General features: G+C 38.3%; 1 protein-coding gene across 4 annotated transcripts in view; it reads left to right on the plus strand.

Moving 5' to 3' along the window:
- Positions 1-24,136, plus strand: part of PCSK5 (proprotein convertase subtilisin/kexin type 5) — a 256,533-nt gene that overhangs the window by 159,090 nt on the left and 73,307 nt on the right. For 2 of the 4 annotated variants that reach the window (XM_074811734.1, XM_074811731.1), the window contains exons 11-14: positions 3,615-3,732; positions 4,792-4,980; positions 15,367-15,503; positions 22,597-22,740. In XM_074811734.1, the coding sequence (XP_074667835.1) occupies positions 3,615-3,732; positions 4,792-4,980; positions 15,367-15,503; positions 22,597-22,740 (588 nt within the window). Of the gene's footprint in view, positions 1-3,614; positions 3,733-4,791; positions 4,981-15,366; positions 15,504-21,502; positions 21,656-22,596; positions 22,741-24,136 lie in introns of those variants that run through there. The other 2 variants (XR_012621525.1, XR_012621526.1) reach the window with 2 other exon arrangements.

The raw sequence follows: 24,136 nt of genomic DNA on the forward strand, positions 1-24,136 counted from the left end.
AAGCTCTGTGTATGCCTGTGATTTTGCAGAAAAAGGAATGGATCAGTTTGCTGCATGAGTAGACACCATGGACACCTTCATCACAAGGAGATCATAGTTATCAACCCTTCAGCTCAACAACAGCAACAGTCTATTCCTTAGTCAGCAGCTTACACTGCACTAGCATCACAATCATATTCTGTCTCTGAAAGGCGAATATCTTCTTACAAAACAGCCCTATACCTCCTCTGACATGCTCAATGATTCCTAGCAACAACCAAGCCCAGTAGCAATTCACAGCAGCGATAATATAGAGCACATAGGTGGGTACGTGCAAGGTCCTGGGGCATTTTGCACTTGCAGTCATCTTATCTCGCTCTGCAATCATCTGTACCTTTCGAATATTGCTTTTCTATCTGGGTTAGCAGAAGTGAGCTCAGTATGATTCACATACAAATCAGTGGCAATTCCAGATGTTTCCCCAAAGACATTTGTGGTCCCATGTGGACCACTAAGGTCCTTTTTAACTGCTGGGAGAGGCACCCTGGCATAGAGTTCACAGCAGTACTAGTATATACAAAGATGAAGGGGAGCAATTTGAAGGCAGTAGGAAACATCTGCTTTCTTCTCTAAGACACATGGGATCAACTACTTTTGTTAACTCTGTGATTCTTTCCTAAATTGCTATTATTTAGTCTTTGAAAATTATGGGTCTCTGCTGATACCTGCAGCTGCTAACCAACCTACTGGATCAAGGGCTTTGAAGTGCAAACGTTGCAGACAGCCAAATGTCAGCTGCGTGGAAGCTTCCCACGTGGAAGGATTTAGGAGCACCCCTGACTGTCAGGAAGTTTTTATTTCAATAGGAAGGCCTTTCAGGGAAAAAAATGTACTTCTGTTTCAGCTGTGGGAAAAAAAGCCAGCAGGTGCAGAACTTCTCACTCCCACCTCTGCTCTCATGAAAGAGACTTTAAGCATTGAACCGTGGACAATTAACACAATCATATAACCTTGGGTGGCAATTTTTTCTCCTGAATGAAAAATGAACATAATTCTATCTTCCAAGTAATTTTTAGGGTGGGAAAGAGAGAAAGTTCACTCTCCAGATTTTATTTGTATTTTTACTGTGCATATCAGAGCAAAAAAATTTTAGGGTAAAGTGTCTTAAAAGTTTCCATCAGAAGGTCACTGCCTGGTGGTGGCAATGTTAGGTGCTCTTCTGTCCTTATTTCTAGGTGAGAAGAGGTGAGTTGAAGAGAAATTTGGCTGTTCTTGGAGCTCGGTATTTGGGCTGAACACACAGCAGTTGTACAATTGGACATCCTGAGTGCTAACCCAATGCAAGCTACTACTTGTCGGGAATTAAAAATGCATTTTCCATGGGTTAGCTCAACAGATTTTTCCATTCATGAAAATTTAATCCCTCACTCTTTAAATGTAGTACTATACAGAGTAGCTGTGCACAGTTACAGACTGTGTGAGTTAACACTCTTGTTCCTCCCATTGTTCTTCACAGCAGACAGAATTATTATTAATTAAAATTTTAAATATCAGAGCAATACATGCAGTATAAGAACAGACAAATGACTTCACAGATAAATTTGCTGTCATCAGCAGATGCATAACCAAAGGGATTTCCATCAGTACATTTTCTCTATTTAAGCTTTCCTTGCCCTTTTTCTGGCTGCCTCCACCCACGTGTGAAAATAGGAAATCTCTTTCCCTGTCTATTTGTTTATGGAATACATTAAAAAGAATTCATAAGGCTGAAAAGGGCCAAATTTAATTATTTTAGTTGTGTTTAATTTCTGAAAATGGTACCTGCCTCATTTGGCAGAAGGGCTGTGTTTGATTCTCTCCAAATGAACATTTCCATGCTATGTGCACTACAGTTTGGGGCTGAAGGGGAAGGAGATGGGAAGAAAACCAGTTCATTAAACAGTTGTTACGCCTTGCGGTATTTTCCGTTGAGGAACCCTCCTCAGCTGGCAATTTCAGACAGTATTAGATACTGCCATATTTGGAAGATGGGATCCTTAAGTACTGATTATTTTTATGCTTTAGACTGTTATTTGTTTGACAAGGTTGGGGCTTTTTTGGATGGAGACCTTTGAATTCTGGTTTGGCAATGAATAGAGGCTGCTTTCACAAACCCTTTGCAAAGTGCAGTTGGAAAGACTTACACCATGCCTCATCACATTACTGATTGAAATAGCACTTATGTTTTTCTGAGGGTTTTCTGGTAGCACTGTCTGTAGTAACAAGCAAAATTGATTAATATTTGTGATCTAAACTCCTCCCTCTGGAAGCCTTTTTCTTTCACCTTCTCCTGTCAGAACGTTACCAAGAGCACTCATTTGTCACAATAAAACAACATGGCTAGCAGCTCTTCTAATTCATCAAAATCCATTTGCAAGCTTCTGTTTTGATTGGAACAGGAACCAAAAACATACAGCTGATTTAGGAAGTGAAACTTTTAGCCTTTGTGGATTGCTGGAACTCCTGAAATACTTACATCAAGTTAAATACTCTTAAAATAACAAAAAAGTGAAAGATACAGAATTGACACAAGTTTGTTGGAAATACTTCACCTTGTCTAGGTGTTGGGCATTTCAAAGTTCGATTTTTTGTATCCTAAGAAAGATGATACTTTAAAGCCTTCTGGTTCTTTGAGTAGAAGGCATCCAGACATTAAATTACTAGGCACTGAGTTTCTTGCAAGGGAACCATTGTTGGCTCTCCGTGGCAGGAAAGGCAGGTAGAAGTGAGGATGAAATATCCATGAATGAGTATTAACAGAGTGCTAACCTCCAGGCATGGATGCTTAGTACCATTGTGTGTGAAATGCATGCAGTAGGTAATATCAGAGGTCCACAGCAATGTTAACAGCCCTCTCCAGCACCAACTTCATCTGCAGATCTGTCCTACATCTGCAGATCTACAAAGGAGGTGGAGGAAGGAGCCCTTCTGACACAGACTGTGCATAAGAACCAGATTATCTTTAGGGCCCTGGACTTCAAATACCATTGCTTTTCACCCTCATCATGCAAACAGCTTTAGGGAGATGTTGGATCTAGCTGGTTGGCTGGCCAGTGGCAACCATACTGCATAAAGGAATAGGAGAACATCCACATGCTGCTTAGACTCAGGGAAGTTAAGAGTGTACAGCCATTACAAAAGACAGTCCGTTCCTTCTTAAATTTATTGTCTCTGTTACCTTCAATATTTATGTACATGTTTGGGTATTTCAGTAACAGAAATAATGCTTTTCTGATTCTTTATACCTTTTATCATGTCATATAAGAGGAACTGGGCTGAATTAAGGCACATGGGCAAGGGTCATACAGAGGCAATTGTACTCCCTGGCATTCTGCAGTTCTGGTCCACAGTCCTCATGGTAAGGCAGTGTTAGTCACGATGGTCAGTTGCCACTTCTGCAATAAAGCAGTGAACAGATTCTGTGAATAAATTATATATAGTCATTATTGTTTCAGGCAAGGAGATTTTTGAGCTTTGTGTGAAAGCAAGGAAGTAGAAAAAAAGCAGCTCCTGTTAGGCTGTGACTCTGGAGTTAGTCAATGATGAAAAACAAGGTTTTATGCTATAATTGCAGCCATTCTGTTTGTACCTTGCAGTGAGCCACCTCTATGGATTTGGACTGATGGATGCTGAAGCAATGGTGATAGAAGCAGAAAAGTGGACAACGGTCCCTCCACAGCATGTGTGTGTGGAGAACACAGATCGGCAAATCAAGTAATACCCGCTGCCAAAACTCTTGCTGGCATAAACTTATGGAAAGAAATTGGGTATAATTTACCCCTCCCTTGCATTGTGTATAATGTGTTGGTTTGAAAGCTATGCTGGGGACCTGTCACCTTCACAGATGCCAGGTCATTTGCCTGTAAACATTCCCTGTAGTGCTTGGAAAAAGGCCCTAGTTTAAAGAACACCCCAGAAGTTGAAGGTGTAAAACAAGCCAGGCTGGGTCATGATTGATTCTGGTATAGATAATGCACCAAAGAAGAATGTTTGGTTGAGTGCACTGCAGTCACCTTTGTAAGATGAGTACAGACTTATCAGTCCACGATCTAACAAGCAAATACTCTTTTCATTAAAATACTGTATGATATTGTCTCTCTCAAACAGTCTCAAGAGAGTCTCTAGCTCAGAGGCTAAGACTTTTGTAACACCTTGCTAGGATAGGATCTCCATAGAACCAGGTTTAAGAGCAAAATTGTGTATGTGCACTCTGTGGATATAGAGACGGCATCAGTCATAGGGCACATTCTCAAAGCATTAAGATTACTGTGTAATAAATGTGCTTGACAGGCTTGATCCATAACTGGTATAGTCTGCAAGGATGTCGTGCCAATTTAAACCAGCTGAGTCAGATGCTGTTTGGTGCAGTTAACATGTAATACTCGCTATTACGTAAGCAAGGACTATGGCTATGCCAGGCATTTCCTGGGGCTTAACAACCAGCTGTGATCCCATGACAATCCCAACAATTCCCAGCTGGCCACTAATCCACAAAAATGCTCTGTCCCAAAGGCTTATTCCTATTTCGCTGTCCTCTTAGCATATGTACATGCTTAACAGAAAGCCAGGTAGTTGCCATTAGCTGCAGTAAAATAATTACCCTGTGGTGATAGTTTCAGCTGGGAAGTGTTAAAATTAATGGTTATAGGCTACTGACTTCTCAGAAACAATTGTCCAACACTGTCACTCACTACTAAGCAAAAAACATGTGGTTGTCTTATTTTACAGAACAAGCAAGAAATGCTGATGTTGTTTTATATGCTTATATTATAGAACAATACGACCTGACAGCATTGTCCGTTCAATTTACAAAGCCACTGGCTGTTCTGATAATCCTAACCACCATGTGATCTACTTGGAGCATGTTGTTGTACGCATCACTATTACTCACCCTCGACGTGGAGACTTGGCAATTTACCTAACTTCTCCTTCTGGAACTAGGTCACAGCTCTTGGCCAACAGGTATAGTATGACAACACCACAGTCCAGTCTGCATGCAGAGCCTGCACTGAGACTGCAGCATCAGAGAAGAATAGTCAAGTCATTACAGTAGGTTCACTGACAGACACAGGCGAATTATTTTTTTCTGAGAGAGATAGGGAAAGTGAAGTGCAAACGAACTCAAAGATGGCAATTTCTGTCTTTATCAGTAGAAGCGTAGGCTGTAAAGCTGTTGAAGGACATCATCTCCAAAACAAAGGTCAGTCAATTCTGATAGCCTTGTGTGGCTCACCAATTATTAAATGACTGGAAAATGTGAAGAAAATAGCAAAAGGCTAAGTGTTACACAAGGAAGCTGAACAGAAGTGTGTTTCTACATACTATTGGCACTTTTCATTTTTCTCCTTTCTTATCCTTTGTTTGCTAGTAATAAAAATCAGACAGTATAGTAGTTCACTACTATTTTCTTTGAGCTCTGTGAATATGGTTATGTCTCCTGGTGTTACCAATTTCTGTATCTTTTTTGTCCCCTTGCATATGGAAGTAGTATGTGCAACCCATGAAGGGCTCCTAGTAGGACAACGCTGAGAAGTTGCACTAGTACTTTGAAATTAGTGGGTTCATTTGTAAACAGCGTATGAAAATTTTTATAAGTCAGCCATTTCTTCCATCCCGCAGATCTGTGATGAGTACTTGCTTTTGAATGTCAGGCCACTCTAACAACAACCACTAAGAAAGGTCCTTTTTCTCATCCTTTCACCTCTGTTATGTTCTTGGAGAAACTGTGACACTGTTTCAAATTGTCTCTTGTTCTCCAGACTGGACCCAAACATGTATCTCTTTACCAGTGCAGCATTTCCAACATTAGTGCAATTTCACTCCCTGGAAAAAGGTGCATCCTCAGCAAATTGAAAGACTTCCCAGTGATATTTCTCCGGTCTACTAGCAGAAATGTTCTTGGAAGAGAACATTGGCAGTTCTTCCCAGATAAATCTTGCTAAATCAGTGATCAAGAGCACTGCCTCCTACCAGACATGGTTAAGGCACTGAGAAACCCCAGAAAACTCCTCAAACTCTACCCCATATCCAAATGTGCAAATAAGAAATTCTGTACTTCTCCAACTGGCTTGAAAATCTTTCTGATCAGACCATAGGATGATAGAGAAAATGTTTTTCTTGGTGACTAGCAGACTTGGATGACCGCCATTCTGGTGGACACAGAGCATGACTCCCACACAGGAGCTGTTGTTAGCTATTTCAGAATCACCAAAAGTTGCCGTGAATCAAACCTATGTTGTGAGAACTCATGGCATTCATGGCAGAGTGAGAACTGCCATCACACTCAAGTCTTCACAAAAGTTTATGTCCCCAATCCTACTCTTCAGAGCTTTCAATGATTTGGGAGTGGTCTGCTTTCCAGACTGCATGGTCATCCACATTCCCCCAGCCAGATTTGCTAATACAGTGACTATCTAGCCCTGGAGACTTGGATGTCTTCCTGTCCCTCAGTGGTAGAAGGACTTGTCTCTTAAAAGGAAGGACCTGTTTTGGAGACAAGTGGAGCTCAAACGGACTTGGTTCTGATTGAAGTGTGAACCCACATTTTCGTTAGAGATTAGGTTAATTTAAAAGAAAAGGTGTACTGAAAATACTCTTCAAGCTGTAGACATTAATTCATCAAATGGAGAGAATGTTGTCCAGGAATTTTGGGGCCCTTTAGTTTATCTTCTGTGTTTCATTATGAGTGTTGTCAGTGCCTTGCTGATAAAACACATGGACACACACATCTATGTATCTCTCTGCTACACAGAACAAAGAATTTATCCTCTGCTAACCAGTGCAGAGGCAGACTTCTACCCTCTAAGCAGTTATGAAACAGGCTTTTGTTTTTGTTTGACGAAATCCTTTAGTTTTCTATTCCATTTTCATGCAGCAGTTCTTCCATGCTTTAAAATGAAAAAAGTTAAAAGTCCTCCAACTAGGTATCCAAACAAAACAATCTCGTGTAAACCCAGTGGTCTTAACACAGCTAACTTTTGGCTCTAGGCTTTCATGTCTTGCAGCTGACTCACAGCAAGTGGGAGATAAAGACATTCCAGTATTCACAGTTCACCTCTGGTGATGACCGGTATGTGGAATAGGTACAAAGTTTAGTTCAATCAGTCTCTTTGTAACCCCTGCACCCTAGAAAGTAATTATTTTCTGTACCTGTGGTAGAGAACGCAAATGTATGTATTAAAATAAGGTGATGTTCAGCTCTTTCTTATTCTATAGTATCAGAAAGCTAACCAGAAACAACGAAACCTGAAATGCCTTTTAATGTTTTGCTACTTTCCAAAAAAATTATTCATGACAGTGTGAATACTCATACAGTCGCACCAGAAATTCCCTTCCCATGCAAACTTCAGAGATGTACTGACTTGTCAGTCACATTTGGCTGAAACAACCAACTCTGGGCTACTAATATTAAGGAATAAATGTATTTTGCAAACTCTAGGTCTGAAATACCTAGAGTCTTCACAAACTCTTTCTTAGGGTAAAGTGATAGATATGGGCCACAGTACCTTTCAGAATGGTATTACAAGGCTTGTTTTTTGGTCTTGCTGTAAGAAGTCTTACAGTTTAGTGGTCTTGCAATTAGTAGTATACTGAGTGCTGTTGAGTGTATATGTTTTAGCATCATGTTATAAAATAAAACTCGGAAGAGTGTTGTTATTCACTCATATGAGAATTTAGTTATGAAGCATTTGATTTTTAAAATATTATTGATGAGAGCATCAGAATAAATGCATTCAAGTACAAGTAGCATGAAGGGATGCATTGTCAGCAAGCAGTCTGTGTTTTTTTCTATAGGCAAAGGTCCCAGAAGCTGTTGTACATTGCTACTACCTGACTGAGATGCTTTTCTCAGACATACAAGACCTTTTAATGCACACGTACATGATTAATAGTGGCAATAGCAGCTGTTTTTACTGAACCCAGGGAAAACCTCATTGCTTTACCATTACTCATCTGGGTTTAATTTGAAACAGTTTGCTGGTAAAATGTCTTAAAGTGCAAAAGGTATATTTTACACATGTGCACTTCTCCACCAGTTCTGGAAGAGTCATTGTGTAGTTTCTGGTGCATTGACGAGTAGGTCCCTCAAGGCAATATCTGGCCTTTTTTCTGCATATTTTATCCTTAATGTTGGCATCCCCTAAAATGACTTCAGTAAGAAAACTTGTTAGTCAGAGGGGGTGTGGATTCCTTTGCAGGCATTTGGTGGATTACACTGTCACTGGCTTGAGCCTCATGTGCATTCTTCAAAAACTGCATTACAGGGAACATCTGCTTTGTTGTTTGGAAAGTACTAAACATGATTACATTGGATGTACTGCAGCAGAGGAAAATACAGACTTGGAAAGTGCTGGCTAGTGTGAGGATGAGGCTACAGTTAAGTCCAAAGGGGAACAATATCCCCTTTTTAAAAACAATTGGCCATTGGATTTGGCAGCATGTGTTTCTGTGTGTTTTTGAGACGTACAGGGGGGCTATGGAGGAGAAGCTAAATACAAAGAGGATAGAAGAAGCAAACTTAGGGCTCGTTTCATTCCCACTGAAGTCATGGCTTGTTTAATTCTTGCCCTTTAAATTTAAAGCAGCTGCTGCCATTCGAACTGCGTAACTGAAATTTTTTAGCCACGTGGTGGCAAGTTTCCAGGCCACTAGCTTCCTATGCTTATATGGCACTGTTCAGTAACAAAGGGAAGTATTTTCATGACCATCTTTTTCCTATCATGAAACCTTAGATAATCAGTAAATTTTAATAATACCCTCCTCTGCAGGAGACTCTTAGATCAAAACCAAGGTATTCTCATCTAATCTTACTTTCTAGCTTACTTCATAAAAAGTCTTGGTGATCAGAAGTAGAGGAAACCTTTTCTTTATAGGACCACATTTTGATTTCTGGACCAGTCTGTCTTACATCCGTATTGCAGTTTACACGTTATACTCTAATAACAAAAACAACATTTCATGTATCCAAATATGATGAAAAGGATGGGGCCAATCTTCACACTGAGTCTGACTGTTACAGTAACTGAAAAGGGCTCTGTGGTGGTATTATTAAGTCCAGGACAAGCTTGTACTCTGCTTGTACTATGTCGACAGGATGAAGCAGTTCTCAGAAAACTATTCCTCCCAACTTGTACTTGCTATGTTTTATTTCATTTGGGTTGTCTATATATTTTTAAATTTTTGTTTGGGGGTGGGAGGGAGGGTAAAAGACATCCCACTACCCTTTTACCAATGATTCTTTGAACTGCGATTGCAATGTCAATACCTCTAAAAATCTTATTTTTGTTATACCCTGGCAGTATGAGCAGTAGATAAGATGGGGATCGCTGGACATACTACAGACACATCATCAGTTTTAAAAAAAAGTAAACTTTTTTTTTTATCAAAGAGGGGAAAAATACTGTTGATTTGCTCAGCTCTGCAGAAAAGACTAACAGAGTTTATGTGAAAAAGAGTAAATGAATGCATGTAAGTGACACTATCCTCCATGTAACTCTAAAATTGATCCTGGAACTTGCTCAAAGAAAAATGTGGAAGAAGAATGAAGTGCTATATATCTGAGATTTAGAGTGACACATGCCTTTCTTTGATGACTGAGACTAGTAAAGACTTAATCAGGGATCAGCAGAGTAGGCGTGCATTGGCTTTTAGAATTCAATACCTCAAGTTCAGTTTTACTGGAAAATTAGAACCCATCATTAAAAGTTTGACTTAATTTTCCGTAGTCGAAGCAGGAGTGAAGACAAGTAGCTAAGGACATATTTAGGATCCAGCTAAATGTCTCAGCTTCTGAAGTTTGTATTGAACCAAATAGAAAAGAGAGGAGCTGGTTAAGACAGGCTGAGGAAGAATGCCTAGGTTTCTACTTCCTGCAGATAGGTTTGTCCCAGCTGCTATAGTGAGATTTAACTAATCTTTTCCCAGACTTATGAAAACTAACCCCAACTCAATCTCAGTACATGAAGTTTCATCTGGAATAAACTGGATTGTGTGATGGACAGTCAGTGTCCCCTGCTGCCCTTACCCTAATCATATGTCCCTTTTGAAACCTAGGATAGGGTAGGAAAAGTCTGTATATATGGGACCAGGTTCGTTTATGCTTTTGCATTAAGATTTCTGCCTGTTTAGAGTGAAGTTTCTGAAGGTTTACTGCAAATTCAGTTGGAAAACACATGCAGCTTTTAAGAAGACAGCTATAAGTGTCAACCACGCAGCTGGCTGACCAGTGTGGTGTGTGGAGCTCAGCAGCCTGACATGTCTATAGGTCATGATGGAGCATTTCATGCAGATATGTGTAGTCCCTGGGGACAAGCTCTCCCTATTTAAAGATGGTGGTTGCTGTACTATCCACTACTTCAGGCTGGCAGGCACTGTACCCTGTTGTACATGCTAGTCTTCTCCAAACTTTATCATGACAGCTGAGAGATCTCCATTGCTTCATAAAATTAACTGTGATAACCAGATGTAAAATGGAAATTGAAAGGGAAAAAAAATGTATATGCATACATTTTAAATGCATCTTCTGAGATCCACATCCAGAAGTTTTAAGTGATCTTCCCTGACACATGTAGGTGAGAAAGCATCTGAAGTGACTGTGTGCTCTCTGACCGTTTCTTTTTTTTCAGAATAGTTCAGTGCAGGTGGGCAGTAGGGTCTGGCTGAAGCTTTGGTTAAGTCAGTTTGAGCTGTCTGCAGGTCCTCAGATGCTATATCTCACAGGGAACTGGTGGTTGACCCCTGTGGAGAAGAGCTGCTCTAAGGAGAATAGCTGACCATTTTCAGATACACAGCTCAGGAATGCACTCTGTACTCTTTTCAAACTGTAAGTTCACTTGAAGTCTTGTGGCAATTAGACTAGTGGGCAAGGACCACTTGCCTGTCAGGCCAATTTAGTAGGCTGGAGCACATCATAAACAAAGACTGCAGCTACAAAGGAGGAAATAGCCTTCTCTTGCCAACTATGCCACTGCAGCCCCAGCCATCAGCCAGTGCAGGGCTTCCTGGCTCTCAGTGTAGTCAGTTCAATACACAAGCATGGCTGTGAGTCAGGTGCAGCTGCAACTTTTGAGGTTAAAATAAAAGATCTTGATAATAAAAAAGCTCCTTTTATACATTTACCTTTTATTGTTTGTGGTGGGTGATGGTGGTGTTACCAAATGGATCCTCTACCCCCACTTTTATCACATGACATTAAAATTAAAACAATTTTTTCTGAGCATTTAGGAATTTAGACTCTTCAGTAAAAAGCTGACACACTTGTTTAGTTGCTTTTTTAATGCTAGTAGATTTAATGGTGAAAGACTTGCCTTATGTTCCCACTTGTGGAATTCCAAGAAAGTGGCTAATTGTCTTCCTCTGGATCTAAAATTTGGTTACAGATTAATATTTATGCTTGAAGTTATATTCTTAAATAGAAAGGTGATGCCATTTCTAGACTGAAATGGTAGCAGTGGAAGAGGCCAAGACTCTTGATTTTGTTTTAAGGAAATAATTATTTTAGTCTACACTCTGTAACATACATATTCTTATATAGACCTACATATATCATGTTAATAAGAGAGGTCACCTGAGTACTTGAATAGAAGGTCTGGCATTCTGTTGTGGTCATGTTAACAAGTAAGTTATAAAGATTCAAATGCTGCTACATACTTTGGTACTTAAAACACGTTACATGCATAAATACAGGTGTTGCAGATGTATATGATCATGGTCATAAAAATTATTAGATTATTCTAATAATCTTGTTTAACTATTTTAATCTATAATAACCTGTAATAGTCAACTAACAATTCATCAGACCATCTACAAATAATTTAGTAGTCCATGATAAGATGTGTGTAAGTGTGTCCTTGATATGAATTGTGACTCAATCTCAATCTGACAAATAACAAAATCACTTAACTATCTGGACTGGCTCCATGCTCCTTAAAAGATCCTATTCCATATGTATTTTTTTTTCATTTATTTATTTATTCATTTATTCATTCATTTATTTAACCACTGAAAGGGAAATCCATGTACTGCCTCACAGGTTCTTTGATTTGAGAGTTTAGTGCATAAGCAAAGCAACACAACAATACTCGGACCATTAAGTATATACAACATACACACACAGATAGCCTCAGAGTCAGTATCTTTCTACTTTTTTTTTAACTGTTCTTTTGATCTGTCTGTAGCTTTTTGACTCATTTGTAGCATCTTTTGTAGAAACAGAGGTCATACACTAAAAGACTACAATTTAAACCTTACTTTATAAAATTCAAATCTTCCTCAAATAAGTATTCTTTCCAAAAACTAGACAATTTTCTATGAAATATTACCGATTTTCCCCATTTCCATGGATGGAGATATGACAACTTACAGTTTCAGCCATAACGTATTTTAGGTAAAGGTATTTTTGTATACCTGTGATAAAGTCATAAGGGTTTTTTGTCTCTTCCTCCCAAAAATTACTTAAAAGAATGATGCAATATAAAAATGGAAATCTGACAGCAATTTAAAATTCCAAAACATGACAAATAAACACCCTTAAACAAAAAGTACTATGGGAAATATTGGACTAATTATAGTAAAAATAAACAACAACAATTTGTGTTTCTGTGTATGTGAATGGAAGTCCAGTGAATATAGAATTTACAATACAATTGCACAGTACTTAAATAATACTATATAATTTGGTTGCTGCAATGGCAAGGAGGAATATTGCTGCATTGACAGGGTGTTTAGAAAGTAATACATTAGTTATTATGGTTTAAACCGAGTCAGCAACTAAGCTCCACACAGCTGCTCACTCACTCCACCCTGGTGGGATGGGGGAGAGAATCAAAAGGGTAAAAGTGAGAAAACTCACAGATTGAGATAAAGACAGTTTAATAGGTAAAGCAAAAGCTGTGCATGCAAGCAAAGCAAAGCAAAGAATTCAGTCACCACATCCTATCGGCAGGCAGGTGTTCAGTCATCTCCAGGAAAGCAGGGCTCCATCACGCTTAACGGTCACTTTGGAAGATAAATGCCATCACTCCGAATGTCCCTCCTTCCTCCTTCTTTCACTAGCTTTATATACTGCGCACAACATCACATGGTCTGGGATATCCCTTTGGTTCACCCCAGCTGTGTCTCCTCCCAACTTCTTGTGCACCCCCAGCTTCATCACTGGTGGGGCAACATGAGAAGCAGAAAAGGACTTGATGCTGTGTAAGCAATGCTGAGCAATAACTAAAACACCCCTGTGTTATCAATCAACATTGTTCTCAGCACAAATCCAAAACAGCCCATATGAAGCTAGTATGAAGAAAAGTCACTCTATCCCAGAAAAAAACAGCACAGTTATCACCAAAACACAGTATTGGACTGTTGGAAATAACCTACATAATGAATTAAATTGAACACACCCACATGCAAACACTGGGTAATAACTGCATAATAACTTCTTCCCTTTCAGTAAATAATGTGTGCCATATGTTTTTGAGATTTGCTGTATTCAAACAAGTGATTTAATGGTGACATGAAATGCGCCAATTCTGCTGGCAGAATATATATACACACATACAGAAATACACAGAGGCACAGAACTGCATCAGAAGAAAATCTCACCTAATTATCAGTGAAAATTAAGCCTAATTCTAAATATATATCTATATTTTAATGTTGTCAACACAAATAAAAAAAGAATATTATTATACGCATTCATTTAAAATAGAATAAAGTTGCACATATGAGAGCATGAAAATCACAGAATCACAGAATCATCTAGGTTGGAAAAGACCTTGAAGATCATCCAGTCCAACCATTAGCCTAACGTTGACAGTTCTCAACTACACCATATCCGTAAGCGCTATGTCAACCACAGAAGTTTTTGGCTGAGTGCTGTAAAGTGCACCAGGCGTGCACGTCCATGCAGATCCTATTGCAGTAAGTGTGGGTACACAGTACCTGACCCCCTGCCTCTGACTGACCAAAGTTTTCATCAAGAAGTTTGGCATTTTATTCACATCCTGTGTGGCATTTCACCAGAAGTTGACCCATACTCATATTGCTACAAAAGTATCCTACCTTCCCATGTTTGCTGCGTTTCACAACCTTTGGAGAATAAATCTTGAAATTAGCTTAGAAAATATCAGTGAAGTATCAAGTGACTGCAAAATATCATAATATTTTTGTAGTCTAATACTAGATTTTTCTCTGATTTATGGAAAAGGGTTTTAAATCTATTGGATTTTCTACTGTAGATACCTTGTTTTATGAAAAATATTTAAGCACAGGTATTACCAGCGGAATATTCACACAGAAAGACCAATTTAATACAGTGATAAATACATATACATACATATATATGTGCATGTATCTATATAGAAATATATATATGCATGTATATAGAAATATATATACACATATATGGGTGTATATATATATGTATTTTTTGAATCTGAGCTGTGACACTTTATTGGAGGCAACTGTCTTGATTAGAGTGCACCTCCCATCAGTAGCTTTCGGGTACCTGGCAACACGCTATGAACACTGAATAAAAGTGCAAATTCTTGTGTGTCTTTCCAAAATCTTATTAATAAATTCCAGTTTTAGATAATAAAATCTCTGGACAGTCCTCCGTCCCCTTCCCTCATGGGATCAGCATCACACTGCAGCCTCTGAACTGGGCCTCCATACTATAAATTATAATCCAGACCTAAACTCCAATCTCTTCACCCACGATCTAGATAATTAAATTATGGTAATGTTGTTGGTTAAATGAAACCATCAGATGCCATTAGTCTCTCAGTTTTACCCAAACTCACTTCTGTCAAGTGTTTGAAGAGAGTGATACCTTGGTCATTTGAGGATTGAGACCAATGTCTCAGTTACATTTTATTTCCTCACAAGAAGTCACATATATTGAATTGCTAATATTGTCTTAGTCACCTAATACTTTTTATTGTTTTTAAAACCCTTTTAAGTATTCCAATCCAAAGTGAAAAATAAATGTTACAGAAATTTTTTAATTTACAAGTTGTTTGTATTTACTTCATGCTGTTAAAGCAACGGATATGCTGTATTGTACACACTTTTCCCAAGACATGCGAATCTTAATAAACAGTATTAGCAACTTTTTTTTTTGCAATGAATTCTCTTTCCATTCCCTTTCACATTATGACAAATAATGTCATGTAAAGAATCTCTTGCATCAAAGCAAGAAGCCGTTGAATATACTGGAAATATGTGTGGGAAAACCATCACAAGTAACATTATGTAAAGGCACAGATGAATGAACTGGTTAATTCGAGTATATCATTCAAGAGGCTTTGCTCCCTAAATGAAATGTTTCACTTAAAATAATGTCATGATTTATTTTAGGCTATTCGATCATTCCATGGAAGGATTCAAAAACTGGGAGTTTATGACTACTCACTGCTGGAGTGAAAAAGCTGCAGGTGACTGGATTTTGGAAATCTGTGACACTCCATCTCAGCTGAGAAATTTCAAGACTCCAGGTATGACTCTAACTTTTATTTGGGCTCAGTGAATTCAGAAGAATGCTTGCAGTTGCTAATACTGCCTTGACTGTTTTCCACCGTTTATTTACAGCTGGAGCATGTCACCGCTTTTAGTGTGAAGGCAGAGCTGTGAAGAGCATTATTCTTAATTTCAGTTATCAATGCACCCTTCATTTTTATGTTGATGTTATTTGCCATTTAAGACACATGGTTCTCTTTTATTCTGAACTTACTTCTGGTTTCCACAGAGAATTTAATCTTCTCAAGGGTAAACTGCCCTCTTTCTTATGGTTATATGTGTTGCCTCAAAGTATAAAAAGAGACTTTGGCCATTTAGAGCTACATCATACCAGACATGAATTCTTGACAGACCCCTCTACCATCTGACAGGGTACCAAGAGTTAGTGCTTTAAACAAAGCCAAATCTTTCCTAGGTGCATTTTTGAGGAAAAAGATACAAAACTGCGTGGAACCGCATGTGCCACATTTGAAAGAAGTTATAGTATCTCCATATGCAGGAATCTGTTTACTTGGATGTGGAATATACATTTATCAGACAGGTCATCAACATAAGTTAGAGCAGCCCAGAGTTACTCTGCTGTGACTTTTATTGCCTGTGACTTTCATGACCAATATAGGGTCCATATTTACTTGGCCTATATCAGCTATATAGGGCCTAAAGATTTATCTTTTTGTTGCTTTTCTTTGCTTTGTATTTTTTATCCTACCCATATGAAAAATATGGCATTTATCGGTGTTTACACAACTAGAAAATCTCACTCTACCAGATAAAGAAATTCATGGCTTTCTACCACTGATAGGTTGCATTGTGCTTCTGTGTGTATGGCCAGAGTGCTCAGACCTGGCATTCATCCACTCATGAACTGTGCTTCTAGTAAGAATTTTTGAGCCTACAGATGTTCTTCTGCTTTTAATTCCCACTACATAGTTCAGTTTCATTCACATATTTCAGTATGAGCACTGTGAAAGAAATGGAGATTGAGAGAAGGGCTTTCAAAGAGACTCATGAGAGTACATCCTTCTATTTGCTGGTTAGGAAAGATAAGTATATACTTGCCTCTGGACTTAATGAAAATGTAAACCTCAAAAACTCTTTTGGAATAGATACATTATACGCAGACAAAAATACCACTGTTTATGCATGAATATTGAATGTAGTCCTTCCTTTGGAGCCCCACATCAAAGTAGGTGGAAACGCTTTAATAAAAATAATCAAAGGTGACATACCATTTAAACAAATAATCTAGATTAAAACACGTTAGAGAGACGAATACTACTAATGTATTGGAAATCATTTGTCACTAAATCTAAATTAACACTGATTGGACAGCATGTCAGAATGCAATAATATTACATTGGAAATGACGAATTACTGCTTTCTGATAGATAAAAATTTATTCTAAGAAGTCTGCTATGAAGTATATTTAGAACTACAATGACACTAGCAATAGAATTATTTTATAATTCAGTGAAATAAAAGATACATTCCATCTCAGGCAGCTAAGTAAACTCACAAAGCAGTGTTTTCTAATTGATTTGCTAAAAATAAATTCTGATTTTTAAGACATAGATGTTAAAGTATTTGAACCTATAAAAATACGTCTTTGTGAAATTAACAATAGCGATTTTTAAATATGTTTGTTCCTGAATTAGTAGGTTGTTGGAAGTCATTAAAACTATTCAAATGATCCTCACTAAGTATGAGTACTTTTATTGTTTCTACTACATGAAAAACTCACACATAAAGAAACATTGACTGGAATGTGAACTGAAGTGCGTAAAAGCTTTGAGTTTAAAATAAGAAAGTCTAGCTTGATAGGGCATGTGCATGTAGTTGACTATTCTAGAAGAGTGTTAATAGTTTCAATTCTACTTTGTCCAAGAATGTCCCATTGATGTTTCTGACACCAGATATGGAGATGGAGTACTTTGTCCTCCTCTTGGTTGAAATTTGGTTGGTTAAATTATTCAGATTGGAATGAAGGCTATGTGCAGTTCACCTGTTCAAGGTAAATGTGCCTTTCTGGGAGGCCAGCTGGTCCAATCATTCCTGCAGCTTACAAAACTCAGTAGGACTATTTCCATCATGACCTAGAGCAAGCCAGGGCACAGGAGGAATTCTAATGTGTGAACGCGGAGTTGTCCAGTCTCCTTTCTATTCCAAGTGGTGCATAGGCCAAACTCAACTGTGTTTATACATTTTACTTTGGACAAAAATGAACCCTCTCATTTCAAAGTTATGACAAAATGGAAGTGCTGATTTTATGCTGCTTAGATAATTTTCTGTCTAAAAAAACTAACACAGAGATCATTCTCACTCAACTGCTGTTGAAATTGATGGAACTGAATGAGCACTTTAGTTCTTTATTTCTGTTCCTCATTGGCTGAGTTATGTTCTTTTTAGTGCAGCAGATGGCCAGATAGCCAATCTCTGCTTTTTAAAAAGTTTCTCTTCCTGTCTGGCCATCAAATCATATTCTCTTATTGCCTGTCTCAGTTGTCTGCATAACCTGAGTAGTTTTAGGATGCTAAACTAGCAGTCATAAGCCAAAATTTTTAAAACCTATCATGTAATATGAGGCCAATAAGTCCGTATTGAAGACCAAGATAATCAGTGTGATATTCAAAATTGCTGAGGAGCAAACAGCTTTTTATTAAAGTCTATGGTAACTCTAGGGTGGCCAGTGTCATTTAAATGTCAGTTGTATACTCAAGTGTTATCTTTAAGCACAGCCTTTTGAAAATCTTGATTATCATCCTCTAGAGCTCTGAAAGGAAAAATCAGTATTGACAGTGTTTCAATTTTCACTTCATTTTATCTGCATTGATCACTTCTCACCATGGTTTTGCAGTGGTGAAAGGTTCTTAGCTGAGTGATGTTAATTGCACCTGTAAATGCAGAGCAGTTTCCAGTACAGTAAAAAGGGGTAGTCATTAAACACATATGGAAAAGCAGCCACGGACTATGAGCAGAACTGTTCAAGGATTTGGGGGGAGGTTTGGTGTTAGGTTTTTGTGGGGTTTTTTAATTTTCAGTCTTTAGAATATGACAGAGGGGAGGTATTAAACAACAACCAAGTAATTCAATTTTAATCAGATTACTGAAAAGAGACAAAAATCAATTATTTTCAACTCCATCTTGCATTCATTATTCCTGACACAGACAGAAGTATCTCTGGCTTTAAGGACAAGTTAGTGTAGCTCTTCACCTTTGTGTGTACCAGAACCCAGTGGTTCATCCAACAGGCATGAAGAAGAGCCACAGTGCAATATGTTTCATCTGTTCCCCTATTTTCTCTTCCCTGGCACACTCCCTGTACTAAAGCCTAGAAAAGAGGTAGCATGGAGCCATTTTACAAACTGTTCATCCAGGCTATTCTCTAGACATCTTTTACAGCCCTTTTATGTCACCAGGACAGTGAGAAGTGGCCAGCTACATTTACAGCTTTACACTTTAAAGCCTGTCCTGCACACTCCTGTTTTACATATGTATTTGTATAGGTCTTACTGATTTTTTGATATCAATACTTAATATATACTCTTCTCAGTGCTACAGTAGCTAATCTCATGGGATTGATTTCTTTTGCTTCATGAGGTCTAAAGCCTAAAGACCCAACTCTGGAAGAAAAGGGGCAGTAAGGCCAGGGAATATGGAGAAAGTAGACCTGCCCAACCAAGGGTTGTGGAGGAAGCTGATACATTAAAGGAATCCTGCTGGAGAGCTTACTCTTTACTTTCTTTCAACCACAATGTGAAACAGTGCTTGAGACGGGTTAGGTTTTTACATGCATTTGGATTTCACAAGATGCAGTCTGGTTGTGAATTGGATCCTGGTTCATTGTATACTGTCTAGTAATATATTACCCAACTTTCTAGAGCTCTGCGATAGAAGCTGTCCACTAACATTTCAGTTCAGAAAGATTAGAAAGTGCCTACCATATACTAGTGGTGGATAAACTCAGCTGTTTGGGCATGTTGGGGTTAGTCTCCACACTAAACAGAATGTGAAATAAACAGAAGGTGCTTAAACACAATTTATCACCATAGCCTGCAGTTTATCACACTGATATCACCATCGTGCCTGTTTCTTGTTTCTGGTGTGTGTGTGTGTGTGTTTGTTTAGCTATTGAAAGGTCTTATAATTAAGAGCTGCAGTTTTCCTGTAATCAAATTGAGAACAAAGAGCCAACATGTCATCATATCCCTGCATTGGCAAAGTAATGCCACATCTGTTACCTGTAAAGAAATGCAGGGTCCAGTTTGTAAAAGTAGTGCATGTGATTTCTGCATTTAATTCTGTAGAGTTTATGGAGGTGGACATGTGCTTGATGTGAAACACTGTGATATACACTTTCTCCTATATATACAATATGGGACCTCTGTTACATACTAAATACAAGTAGGGTAAAGGATGTTCTAGCCAAACTAAATGATGGAATCAGCCAAAAATGGGGAAAGAAAGATTTTGGCTTAAATGTGCACACTTTGTTTATTCATTATAAAAGCGTGTGTGTATGTATATATACTTCGTTATTGAAATATTTTCATTGTGCAAATTAAACCTGCCTTGAGGCAGACTTCATTTATTTGCTGGCAAGTTACATGGATTTTTCCCCTCTTTATTTACTGAACCATTCTTAAAAGGCAACTAATCTCCTGAGAGACCCTGCATTATTCCCCTTGCTGCCCTTTTGCATTAGGTATACATTCAAAGCACCAATCCTTCCTGCAGTAATGTTAGTACAAGCCCTTCCAAGTCCAGACACAATACACTGTGCCTGAGGAGCATCTTCACCTGTGGTTATTTTTAGTGGGTCCTTGCAAATACTTTTTTCTAGTAATCAGTATCTTTCCCAGTGCTCTGGAAGAAGTATAACATCAACCCTGGAAAGTTTAGTGATTTTTGAAGCATAATAATGATGAGGATTAAAAGATCTGAATACCTTAGCAAACACACATTTTTTGTTTGCACCCAATATTTTATAGTACCTATGCTGTAGAAATGGGTTAAAACACAAAAAGGACAGAGACTATATGTGGAGAAACTGTAGCTTTGAAAAGGCTGTAGAGATGACTGCATATCTGAGTAAAAATGAGCTTCCTGTGTGACTTCTTTCTTAAAAAGAAAAATGCCTTTAAGGACCCAGCTGAATCACTCTAAAGAACACTGAGAGCTAACATGGTCCCCACATGTCTGTATAGGAAGAAAATATGTGATTTGGGTCTTTTAATCTAGTGGGAACTAAAGGGCTACATGGCTGTTAGCTAGAGGAAGTAAAAGACAAATTGAAAATAAGATGCATAGATAAATTGAAAAAAAGGTGCATGCAAAGGTAATTAGCCAGTAGTTTGGCAGCAGGTGTGGTAGACTCTTCATCAGTTAATTTTTTAAATCAGGATTGAATGTCTCTTTAAAAAAAGTAATGCTTTGCTTTAGCTGTGAAAAGTTGGAAGTGTGAACCAACGGTTCTGTGATGTAGTCTCTTGCCTATAGTTTCTTCTCAAAAACTGAGTATAGAGCAGAGAAAGTTTCGTATGGAGTGCAGAAATTTGTGTCCCAGAAAGATTCAGTTGGGTTGGCAAGAGACAGAGAGATAACAGAGATTCCCATCTTTAACCCCAATATAAACCATTTAAAAGAACTGGGCTATCATCTATCAGGTAGTGGGTTTGCATATTGTTGCCTACTGCTTGAAGGATGAATGTAAAAGCAGAGAGATAATGTGCTGTCTTGGTCATGTCAGTGGATGACACCAGATGACATTGGGAAAAATACAGAAATCACTTGTGAAGGTCAAAGTAACTTGCTTGCACAGGTTGAAAAAGTCCAAGTGAATGATATGAAAGCTCAAATTATTGAGTATTATTAAAATGAAAGAAGAGGAATATTGCTTGAATTTCATTTTACAGGAAGTATACTAAGTGATTTTCTTGAGAAGACACATATCTGTATTACATTTTTTTTTAAATAATAGGGAATAGTATTTTGACCACAGAACAGCCACCAGAACAGGATCTTTCAAATTCAGAAAATACTCCCTGCTCCTCTGTTTCCTTTCTCTTCTGATGAGAATTTGCCATTTATAACTGGCTACTCCTACATAGATAAATATAATCAAGAGAAAAGGGTAAGACCAAACTTACATTCCATCTTTTCAAGCAGGGGTGTGGTTTTTATGCATCATTACTTTAGGCATTATTTCAGACCTGAGTTCTTTCGCTCTTTCACAGATTTAATTCACCAGGCAGTATAGACAGAAAGGTGGAGACTGGAAGTTCACACTTTGTGTTCTGGCAGCCTGAACCAATGACTTGATATACATTATTCTTTTTATTCTTCCACAAAAAAACTTGCCAAAAAGTGAGATAATGCTTCAAGCAGGCAAACAATTTTTTCTTTGTTCACTCACATACTGGGAAGATAAAATATTAGTGATGAACACTGACAGTGCAGTGATATATCTGCCAAAGAACTAGGGCAAACAAAAATGAAATTATGCTGGTTTGGGAGGGAACATTGATGGTCTACCATGGAGATTTTAAAAGAAGTTGTTTCCTGTTCATCAAGATGTGTCCTGTAAGCCAGTGAAAAGTACTCAAGTAGTAAACAAAATGTAACCCCTTTCTTAAGTCAGAATTCTGAATACAGCTAGTGAGCTGAAAGACCTCAGATAATAATTAGTAGATAATTGAAGTTCTGAGGAAAAGTGAAATCCAGAGCAAAAACTCCTTATTGAGTACCATATGCATTTTCCAAATGACTGTATGGCCAAAGGTTTTGTTGTTTATTGTTTATATTGAGTTCAACACGTGGTGCAAAGTTTTACTAGATCTACAAGAGACTGGAGCACCATGAAAATACTACATAAAAATCTCATTGAAGAAACTATGCTTTCTCAGTTTATAATGAAACAATGATTGCCTATCCATATTAAACTGAAGACTCTAATTTGAAAAGCAACGTCTTCCATACCTACTCAGAAAGTCATGTTTACAAGCGATACGTTTTTGTAAGACACAGAAAAGAGAAATGGTTTCTATAACTACATTTTAAATACTTAACTTCTAGGCAAACTGAAAGAGTGGTCCTTAGTACTATATGGAACATCCATTCAGCCCTACTCACCAAGAAATGATTTTCCAAAAGTGGAAAGAGTGCGCTCTAGTCCAGTTGAAGACCCTACAGAAGATTATGGAACAGATGACTATTCAGGTTCGTATATTCGTTTACTCTGATCATACATTTACTGAACACATACTTGGTTGAAGGAGTGACCTGAGACCCTGAATATGTAAAATATGTTCAGTGAAGCAGATTCTTAATTTAAGATCAGAACTATTTGTTTCGTAATTTGAAGCTAGATATTTTCATTTCATCCTTATGAGTTTGTAAACACAGTTACATATTTTTAAACTACACTTAACATACTATGAAGAATGCACTGCTTTTCATGTAAGTGTATAAAAATATATATACATACATATGAACACACATATATATATGAAGAACATTATCTTCTACATCTATGTTGTTTCTCACTGATCCCTACAGAAGTTTTTCAACCTTATCATTAGACTTTAATAGAATTAGATTTTTGGCACTGCAAAATACATCAAGTTGGCAGTTTCCTACATCTAATCCAACATTATGAGCATCGTGTAGATGGTTAGGGCTGATGAATCTTAAGTATAGCTCCAGCAAGCAAGCAGCAGGACAAAGTTTAATTTAGAGTTTCTGTTATTACAGTCTCCTGCCGCAGCATGTCAGACGCGCAGTCTGATTGAGAGCTGCTGATGAAACACTGCTATCTCTGCTGTAAAGGTCACTAACTTCTTAAGTTTCTGTATGAAGCAAACTCACTTTACTTCAAGTTTACCTGATGTTAGGAGAAATTTCAAGGTGGCTGGCAAACTCACCGCATTTCGTTCACAAGAGACTTGAAGATCCTGAAACTTATAACTTCACCAACGGGCTTTGTTCACCTACATAAAGGCAGGAGTTGATGGTTCTCTCCTCCTGTAGCAGGAAGGACCTATTTGAAAATTGTAAACAGAATCGTAGAATATCTCAAGTTGGAAGGGACCTGTAAGGATCATAGAATCATAGAATGGCTTGGGTTGGAAGAAACCTTAAAAATCATCTAATTCCAACCCCCCTGCCATGGGCAGAGACACCTTCCACTAGACCAGGTTGCTCAAAGCCCCGTCCAACCTGGTCTTGAACACTTCAAGAGAGGGGGCAGCCACAGCTTCTCTGGGCAACCTGTGCCAGGGCCTCACCACCCTCACACTAATGAATTTCTTCCTTGTATCTAATCCAAATCTACCCTCTTTCAGTTTAAAACTGTTACCCCTCACCCTGTCACTACCCTCCCTGGTAGAGTCCCTCCCCATCTTTCCTATAGGTGCCCTTTAAGTCCTGGAAGGCTGCTATAAGGTCTTCCCAGAGCCTTCTCTTCTCTGGGCTGAACAACCCCAACTCTCTCAGCCTGTCCTCATAAGGGAGGTGCTCCAGTCCCCTGATCATCTTCTTGGCCCTCCTCTGGACCAGCTCCAACAGGTCCACGTCATTCTTATGTTGGGGGCCCCAGAGCTGGATGCAGTACTCC

The sequence above is a fragment of the Strix aluco genome, chromosome Z, assembly GCF_031877795.1.
Source record: "Strix aluco isolate bStrAlu1 chromosome Z, bStrAlu1.hap1, whole genome shotgun sequence".
In the NCBI taxonomy this organism is placed as follows: domain Eukaryota; kingdom Metazoa; phylum Chordata; class Aves; order Strigiformes; family Strigidae; genus Strix; species Strix aluco.